The sequence below is a fragment of the Drosophila virilis genome, chromosome 4 (genome assembly GCF_030788295.1).
Source record: "Drosophila virilis strain 15010-1051.87 chromosome 4, Dvir_AGI_RSII-ME, whole genome shotgun sequence".
In the NCBI taxonomy this organism is placed as follows: domain Eukaryota; kingdom Metazoa; phylum Arthropoda; class Insecta; order Diptera; family Drosophilidae; genus Drosophila; species Drosophila virilis.
Genome location: NC_091546.1, coordinates 17,280,204 through 17,289,947, shown reverse-complemented (window position 1 = coordinate 17,289,947; position 9,744 = coordinate 17,280,204). Strand labels below are relative to the sequence as shown.

General features: G+C 33.9%; 2 protein-coding genes across 3 annotated transcripts; both read right to left on the bottom strand.

The window, feature by feature from the left end:
• Positions 1-612: 612 nt before the first annotated feature.
• Positions 613-4,420, bottom strand: LOC138911181 (uncharacterized). The gene has a single exon (XM_070208841.1). The coding sequence runs from the start codon at positions 4,417-4,419 to the stop codon at positions 1,846-1,848; it is 2,574 nt and encodes an 857-aa protein (XP_070064942.1). The 5' UTR covers position 4,420; the 3' UTR covers positions 613-1,845.
• A 44-nt stretch (positions 4,421-4,464) lies between these two features.
• Positions 4,465-7,808, bottom strand: LOC138911180 (uncharacterized). 2 transcript variants are annotated; one of them, XM_070208839.1, is made up of 3 exons: positions 7,400-7,808; positions 4,620-7,324; positions 4,465-4,544 (listed from the first exon to the last, which is right to left on the bottom strand). In XM_070208839.1, exon 2 carries the CDS (start codon positions 7,197-7,199, stop codon positions 4,626-4,628), a length of 2,574 nt encoding a protein of 857 aa, XP_070064940.1. In that variant the 5' UTR covers positions 7,200-7,324; positions 7,400-7,808; the 3' UTR covers positions 4,465-4,544; positions 4,620-4,625. The 2 variants fall into 2 exon arrangements, with proteins under 2 accessions (XP_070064940.1, XP_070064941.1); XM_070208840.1 differs by lacking the exon at positions 7,400-7,808 and having other exon boundaries at positions 4,620-7,390.
• Positions 7,809-9,744: the final 1,936 nt, after the last annotated feature.

The following is a 9,744-nucleotide window of genomic DNA, read 5'->3' as shown; positions in this document are numbered from 1 at the left end:
AGACCGCAACTTATACAGCTTCTGGCTGAACTGAAATACGATATTTTATGTACTTCAACTACAAGCCCATATATACCATGTGCCTGAGTAATTCAATTGAGTACTCAAGCATTTGCAGTGCCCTGGTGCGTAAAGATCTTCTGGGCAAGCAATGGCAACTGGCATCCACCAAGGCATTAACCCGCCAATTGTCAGGCGTCTTTCGACTTCTCTTTTAGTGTCAGTCATGGTGGATTACGCCATTGAAATTGGATTAGACACGGAGCCAAGTGTGTTCAAATATTCACATTTGCATATGTAAATACGTAAACTCGCTATCTGAACGCCTGCAGCTGATCCGAGCCGAGCCGAGTGATGTGTGAGAATTACACATGAGCAACTTCAACAGATTACTGTAATTTAGGTAAATAAGCGAATCTACAACTTTAGCGAAGCAGTACAGCATAACAGTTTCAAGGTGCAGCAACAAGAAAACATTATCAATCGTGCTGAGGTACGGGGCTGCCGAATGTTGCACGAAAGTATTGCCAGACACAGACATTTGGGCCGGGTTGGATGAAAACAAAATATCCCAGTGTCAGGTTTGTTAAGTTTCCGTTTAAGTTGAACATTTAAGAATATTTTGTCTTTAACTTTCATAAGAAAAATATATTTATGAACAAATGTGCCTTAAATATCAACTTTCTTTGGCAGGCAATCAGTAGACAGGGCAAGTAAGCTAAGGTCAAAGAGTGTTACTGATTTAAAAAATATATATATATAAATATAATCATATATATATATAATTAAGTTTTACACGTTAGGTTACTATAAAAAAATATATTTCAATTTATTATTTTCACTTAACGGCTACTTTTGTTGAGTACATTCAGATTTGCTTCCCGAATATGAACTGATTTATCTAACTGTTGCGGTCGCTTAGCAAACTTCGCTTTGAGAGAGTTTGAGTCAAAATTGAGTGAAGTTTGAGCTGCGTCAGCAATTATGCGTGGGATAGTACTCTGATGGGAACATTGACAGTGGCGTGATATTTAGGGTGAATTGTTTATGTCTACCAAAGGGGGACAGTTTGATCTTGACCAATGTCGATGTTATCACCAGGCTCTTTGTTTACAATATTAGAAATGTTTATAATTGTGCTTATGCTTATGTGCTAAGTTATGTTAAAGGGTGGGTGCGACTATGGATATGTCACTCCCCCAACCATTAGAAAAGTGCCTGTCCTCAGGTGTTTAAGTTTGGATATAGTGTAACATTTTCTTCTTTTAGAATTGGTATATCTCCTATTATTGTAGGTGTTTCTTCTACTTTGGGTTTTTTATATTTTATAATTAATTTCTTAGGTATGCTTTTGAACTTATATGTCAAATACAGTGTTAAACTTATTAATATGATTACAAATATGGTTATTGTAATTATCTGGAATACATTGTTAAATTTTGTATGTGCATTTATAATTTGTTTCGTTTGTACAAACGAAAGTGGTTCTAATTTTATAACATCATTGCTTACGTAAATGCTTTGAGTATAATCTAACATATTGTTTGAAATTGAAATTTCATTAATTTGCAATGAACAATTAAAGATTTTTATTATATTGTTTCCTTCTATTTATTGATGGCTCTGGCGACCTTTCCATATTTCAATATTTATTTGTTGGCTGGCTCGAGGTCCGTGTTTGTTAAAACAAACAATGAAAAACAATTTTATTCAATTCTCTTCCGATATATTTCGGTTGCACATCGGCAAACCGTCTTCAGGGCACTAACACCAAGATACAAAAAACAATTAACAATTATAATACAATAAATTAAACATTATTTCGAACATTTTACATACATTATTTTACACGTCTGCGCTTTTTGACGTGGAGATTGTTACTGAGGTTGTTTGACTGTTTAAGAGGTGTCTGTACAAGTGAGCGCAATTTTCTGTGTCTGTCTTGTAGTTTAGTCGTTTGTAGGTTGGTGTGTTAATTATGTGTAGCATTTCCAATGTGTGTCGCTTGTTATAGTGTTGTTCTTGTTGTAAGATTGTTGTTTCATCAAAATTTGGTGTGTGGTTGCTTCTTATACAATGGGTCATAAGTGCTGTTTTCTGTATATTATTTTGATGTCTTAGTTTGAAGTCCGATTTATGTTGACTAATCCTTGTTTTTAGCTTCGATTTTGTTGTACCTATGTAGACACTATTGCACTTGTTGTTGTTATCCCCGCCACATGGTATTTGGTAAACGACGTTGCTTTTTTCGATCATCGGGATTTTCGACTTTATCTTGTTGAAGAATTTTTGTAATGTATTCGTCGGTTTGTGTGCTACTTTTATATCTTGTTTGTTATAACAGTCTGAGTTTGTGAGGCGTTCTGATAGTCGTGGTACATATATTAGTGATTTGTATATTTTAGCAGGTTCTGTTGGCTTTTTTCTTTCGATTTGTCGTCTTTTTAATAATGTTTTGATTATATTTGGGGGGAAGTCATTTTTGGTCAAAAGTTCTTTGATTTCATGTTCAATTTCTTTGTGGTATATTGTGTCCGATATTTTCATCATTCTATTCATACAGCCTAGTGCTGTATTGATTATCATACTCTTTGGGTGGTTTGAATTGAAGTTGAGTATTCGTCCGGAGGCTATGGGTTTCCTATACCACTTTATTTTGAGTGTGTTGTCCATTCTGCTTACAATAGAGTCTAAAAATGGTAATTTCCCGTCCTTTTCTAATTCCATTGTAAATTTTATCTGTTTGTGGAAGGAATTCAATTCTTTTAGAATATTTTCCACGTCTATTTTGTTCGTTATGGCAAAAAGGTCATCTACATATTTGGTCAAGAGTCTTGGTTTTATTTTTAATTTATCTGTAATCTTGTCCAACAGTTCCTCCATTAATATATCTGCGATTACTGGGGAAGCCGGTGATCCCATTGGCATTCCCTTAAGTTGTGTGTATATTTTGTCTTCGTATTTGAAATATCTGTTTTCCTGTATGCAAAATCTAACTATGTCCATAAATAGTTGTTTCGGTATATTCGTGTGCTCTTCTAATTTGGTCCATTTTTGTCTTATTGTGTCAAGTGCTAATTCTATTGGTATGCTGGGAAATAAGGATACTACGTCAAAAGATACTAATGTTTCCTCTTCTCTAATCTGGGAGTTGTTGACTCTGTCTTTAAAATCTACCGCGTTCTTGATGTTGTACCTAGAGTCCATTGTCAGATTTTTTAATATTTGTATTATATATTTGCACAGCCCGTAAGATGGAGATCCTATGGAAGAACATATTGGTCTCAGTGGAGTTCCTTCCTTGTGTATTTTTGGTAGTCCATATATCCTCGGAGGTACCGCTGTTGTTGTAGTCATCTTATTTCTTTCGTCCTTTGAAATAAGACCCATCTTGAATAATTGTGCTACGAAGGTGTTATTCTTTGTCTGTAGTCTTGATGTCGGATCCAGTCTCAATGTTCTATACGCGCATAAGTCGTCTAAAATATTTGTCATTTTATTTTTATATTCATCCTCATCCATTGCTACGGTTTTGTTGCCCTTATCCGACGATAGAATTTTAATATTTATATTTTCTTTCAGTAATTTTCGTGTCTGTTCCACTGTGTCCAGTATTGCTCGATCCCTACTGTTTTGGTTGTTCTTGGTTTTATGCTCTTTGACTAACAAAGAGAATTTTGTGCGCGCCGACTCTTGTGTTTCCTTTTCTTTTATTGTTTGCACTAGCTCCTCACCGTCTGCGATGTATTTCAAGAGAGGAAAATCTCTCTTGCTGATTGGGAGAGCGAACTTCGGCCCTTTTGCGAGTAACGCTACGACGTTTGGCGGGAATTCTATTTTTGTTTTGTTTACAAACCACTCTCTTTGCGTGTTGTTATCCGCTAAGGCTAGGTTCCGTTGATCTCGTAACTTATCGTGTTTCGTTTCTTGTCTTTTCTTGAGTGTTGTTGTTATTTTGTTTTCTATATTTCTCTCGCTCTCAAAAAACGCTTTTGCGTCATCTGTGGTCATCAGTTGTTCTATGTTTGTTTTTGCTTTTTCCATATGTTTTGTTTGTTCTTGTAATAGGTTGTGTTTGTGTTTTATAAGTAAGTTTAATATTTTGGTATGGTAAAAATGTGTGTGTCTAGTCAATGTTCTTGTTATGTCAGGGTGGGTTTTATTGTCAGTGGTCAGTATGGTCAAATGCTGTGTCAAGTTTTTGATGAAGTTAGGTATTAAATTTGATTTTCTACATTTTAACAAAAATTTTAAACTAGATTTAAGTTTAGTTAATTTTACCAGTGTTAGTTGGAATTTATTAATTGTTCTTTTCGAATCCTTGTATTTAGTTTTTATTTTTGCGTAGCTCATGTTGGTTGCTGTGCATACGGCGTGCCTTCCGTTGATATTTATTGATGGCTCTGGCGACCTTTCCATATTTCAATATTTATTTGTTGGCTGGCTCGAGGTCCGAGTTTGTTAAAACAAACAATGAAAAACAATTTTATTCAATTCTCTTCCGATATATTTCGGTTGCACATCGGCAAACCGTCTTCAGGGCACTAACACCAAGATACAAAAAACAATTAACAATTATAATACAATAAATTAAACATTATTTCGAACATTTTACATACATTATTTTACACGTCTGCGCTTTTTGACGTGGAGATTGTTACTGAGGTTGTTTGACTGTTTAAGAGGTGTCTGTACAAGTGAGCGCAATTTTCTGTGTCTGTCTTGTAGTTTAGTCGTTTGTAGGTTGGTGTGTTAATTATGTGTAGCATTTCCAATGTGTGTCGCTTGTTATAGTGTTGTTCTTGTTGTAAGATTGTTGTTTCATCAAAATTTGGTGTGTGGTTGCTTCTTATACAATGGGTCATAAGTGCTGTTTTCTGTATATTATTTTGATGTCTTAGTTTGAAGTCCGATTTATGTTGACTAATCCTTGTTTTTAGCTTCGATTTTGTTGTACCTATGTAGACACTATTGCACTTGTTGTTGTTATCCCCGCCACATGGTATTTGGTAAACGACGTTGCTTTTTTCGATCATCGGGATTTTCGACTTTATCTTGTTGAAGAATTTTTGTAATGTATTCGTCGGTTTGTGTGCTACTTTTATATCTTGTTTGTTATAACAGTCTGAGTTTGTGAGGCGTTCTGATAGTCGTGGTACATATATTAGTGATTTGTATATTTTAGCAGGTTCTGTTGGCTTTTTTCTTTCGATTTGTCGTCTTTTTAATAATGTTTTGATTATATTTGGGGGGAAGTCATTTTTGGTCAAAAGTTCTTTGATTTCATGTTCAATTTCTTTGTGGTATATTGTGTCCGATATTTTCATCATTCTATTCATACAGCCTAGTGCTGTATTGATTATCATACTCTTTGGGTGGTTTGAATTGAAGTTGAGTATTCGTCCGGAGGCTATGGGTTTCCTATACCACTTTATTTTGAGTGTGTTGTCCATTCTGCTTACAATAGAGTCTAAAAATGGTAATTTCCCGTCCTTTTCTAATTCCATTGTAAATTTTATCTGTTTGTGGAAGGAATTCAATTCTTTTAGAATATTTTCCACGTCTATTTTGTTCGTTATGGCAAAAAGGTCATCTACATATTTGGTCAAGAGTCTTGGTTTTATTTTTAATTTATCTGTAATCTTGTCCAACAGTTCCTCCATTAATATATCTGCGATTACTGGGGAAGCCGGTGATCCCATTGGCATTCCCTTAAGTTGTGTGTATATTTTGTCTTCGTATTTGAAATATCTGTTTTCCTGTATGCAAAATCTAACTATGTCCATAAATAGTTGTTTCGGTATATTCGTGTGCTCTTCTAATTTGGTCCATTTTTGTCTTATTGTGTCAAGTGCTAATTCTATTGGTATGCTGGGAAATAAGGATACTACGTCAAAAGATACTAATGTTTCCTCTTCTCTAATCTGGGAGTTGTTGACTCTGTCTTTAAAATCTACCGCGTTCTTGATGTTGTACCTAGAGTCCATTGTCAGATTTTTTAATATTTGTATTATATATTTGCACAGCCCGTAAGATGGAGATCCTATGGAAGAACATATTGGTCTCAGTGGAGTTCCTTCCTTGTGTATTTTTGGTAGTCCATATATCCTCGGAGGTACCGCTGTTGTTGTAGTCATCTTATTTCTTTCGTCCTTTGAAATAAGACCCATCTTGAATAATTGTGCTACGAAGGTGTTATTCTTTGTCTGTAGTCTTGATGTCGGATCCAGTCTCAATGTTCTATACGCGCATAAGTCGTCTAAAATATTTGTCATTTTATTTTTATATTCATCCTCATCCATTGCTACGGTTTTGTTGCCCTTATCCGACGATAGAATTTTAATATTTATATTTTCTTTCAGTAATTTTCGTGTCTGTTCCACTGTGTCCAGTATTGCTCGATCCCTACTGTTTTGGTTGTTCTTGGTTTTATGCTCTTTGACTAACAAAGAGAATTTTGTGCGCGCCGACTCTTGTGTTTCCTTTTCTTTTATTGTTTGCACTAGCTCCTCACCGTCTGCGATGTATTTCAAGAGAGGAAAATCTCTCTTGCTGATTGGGAGAGCGAACTTCGGCCCTTTTGCGAGTAACGCTACGACGTTTGGCGGGAATTCTATTTTTGTTTTGTTTACAAACCACTCTCTTTGCGTGTTGTTATCCGCTAAGGCTAGGTTCCGTTGATCTCGTAACTTATCGTGTTTCGTTTCTTGTCTTTTCTTGAGTGTTGTTGTTATTTTGTTTTCTATATTTCTCTCGCTCTCAAAAAACGCTTTTGCGTCATCTGTGGTCATCAGTTGTTCTATGTTTGTTTTTGCTTTTTCCATATGTTTTGTTTGTTCTTGTAATAGGTTGTGTTTGTGTTTTATAAGTAAGTTTAATATTTTGGTATGGTAAAAATGTGTGTGTCTAGTCAATGTTCTTGTTATGTCAGGGTGGGTTTTATTGTCAGTGGTCAGTATGGTCAAATGCTGTGTCAAGTTTTTGATGAAGTTAGGTATTAAATTTGATTTTCTACATTTTAACAAAAATTTTAAACTAGATTTAAGTTTAGTTAATTTTACCAGTGTTAGTTGGAATTTATTAATTGTTCTTTTCGAATCCTTGTATTTAGTTTTTATTTTTGCGTAGCTCATGTTGGTTGCTGTGCATACGGCGTGCCTTCCGTTGATATTTATTGATGGCTCTGGCGACCTTTCCATATTTCAATATTTATTTGTTGGCTGGCTCGAGGTCCGTGTTTGTTAAAACAAACAATGAAAAACAATTTTATTCAATTCTCTTCCGATATATTTCGGTTGCACATCGGCAAACCGTCTTCAGGGCACTAACACCAAGATACAAAAAACAATTAACAATTATAATACAATAAATTAAACATTATTTCGAACATTTTACATACATTATTTTACACGTCTGCGCTTTTTGACGTGGAGATTGTTACTGAGGTTGTTTGACTGTTTAAGAGGTGTCTGTACAAGTGAGCGCAATTTTCTGTGTCTGTCTTGTAGTTTAGTCGTTTGTAGGTTGGTGTGTTAATTATGTGTAGCATTTCCAATGTGTGTCGCTTGTTATAGTGTTGTTCTTGTTGTAAGATTGTTGTTTCATCAAAATTTGGTGTGTGGTTGCTTCTTATACAATGGGTCATAAGTGCTGTTTTCTGTATATTATTTTGATGTCTTAGTTTGAAGTCCGATTTATGTTGACTAATCCTTGTTTTTAGCTTCGATTTTGTTGTACCTATGTAGACACTATTGCACTTGTTGTTGTTATCCCCGCCACATGGTATTTGGTAAACGACGTTGCTTTTTTCGATCATCGGGACCTCGAGCCAGCCAACAAATAAATATTGTTTCCTTCTATTGTTATTTCGTTATTTATACAATTATGGTTTAATATAGTTTTTGGTAAATTCCAAGTTAAAATTATATTTGGTTCTATGTAGTTGATTTGAAAATTTTGCAAAATTTTAGTATAACTACATTCTGATGTTATTTGGTTTAAAATTCCTGTTAAACATTCATTATTAATTAATTTTTTTGTTTCTCTGCTATAAACTTTTTTATCTTGGGTAAAATATTTTTCATGAGCTATTTCTGTCAAAATATTATTATTTTCATCCGGGTATGGAATTATTTCGAATACCGGGCTTTTTATTATTTCTCGAGGAATATGGGATATTATCAGTATTTCGTTTGTATCTGATTTAAACCAAGTGGAAGTTTTTGTATTCAACAATTTCTCAGAATTAACATGCAACAAATAGTCATGTTTTAGTAATTTTGGGTTAAAAATTCCTAATCTTGTGAGCTGCATTCCCATCTCAATGTCTTCTATATATTCTGTAAAGTGTTGTAAGTTAAATATAAGGATATCTAATTTCTTTCCTTTTTGTTTCTCTTGATCTAGTTCGTTCATGATTTCTATTCCTTTGTTTATAGCTTCTATTATGTAATTTAATTCGTTAACCTGAACGCTGTTTTCTGCTAAGTTGCTTATTTTTTGTTCAATTTCTGCTTTGTCTTCTTGATCTAATGTTCCAAATAAGTATTTATATGCTGTTCCTACTATGTTAACTAAACCTCTTTTGCTGCGTTTGGCTATTTTTAAGCCGTTTATTTCTCTGTTTAATTTTTCTACTAGGTATTCGATTTGTATAAGGTTATTGAATTCTTTACTTTGTTCAATTAAATTGTTAAAAGTTTCTTCGGTTTTTGTTATATTAACCGTTAAACAGTGGAATTCGTAATCTGTCGGAATGTCTATGGTTCCTGTTTTAAATATGAGATATCCGTTATGGGCTTTGATAGGATTAATTTCAATACTCTGTGCATTTATATAGTTTACAGTTATTGATAGTAATATTATAATAATTAATTTAAGCTGGTGCTTGTATGTTTTGATCGCTGTCTGTTGTTGACCTGTAATTGTTATATTTGCTTTGATTAGTCTTCTTTTCCTTTTTGAATTTGGTTTTGTAATGTGTTATTTTCCTGCCTCTGTTAGTTTCCTCAAAATGTTTGTCGTCGATTTGTCTTAGTTCTCCTGTTTTCTTGAACGGGGTTGTCGTCTTTGATTTAACTAACGGTGAGTGTTTGTATCTAGTGTCAATTTCATAATTTGTTCGTTTTTTGTTGAGGTTATTTATTAGTTTTTCTTTATTAGCTTGAGTGTCATACTCTGGTGTACCTGCATATATGAATATGTCCGCTGGTGTTCTGTTAGTCGTTTTGTGCTTTGTTTTATGATTGTACGTGTAGAGTATAGTTTCAAATTTTGTAAGTTTATTTTCGACGTCTGAGTCGCTGTTAATGATTCTTAGTTTTTCGTTAACTGTCTTATGAAATCGTTCTACGTCGGATATACCATTTTTACTAGTGGTTATATTAATATTTACTGCTTCTGATTTTAGCCATAATTGTAAAGCTGTGCACATAAAAGCTGAGTCTTTGTCTGCCTTTATTTCGATGGGTTTACCCATTTGGTTGAACACTTGTAATATAGCTCGTTTGGTTTCTAGCCAGTCTCTACTTTTTATTTCTATTAATGATGCAAATTTTGAATAGATATCAATGCAAGATAAAAATTGTTTATCTCCTACTATGTAAAAATCCATTACATATTTTTCTCGGATATTAGCGATTTCCGGAGTTATTTCGAAAGTTAATTTTGTATCTCTGTGTTCTGTTTTTGCGATGTTGCAAATCTCACATTCATTTATTAGATTTTGAATTAAATTTTGATAAT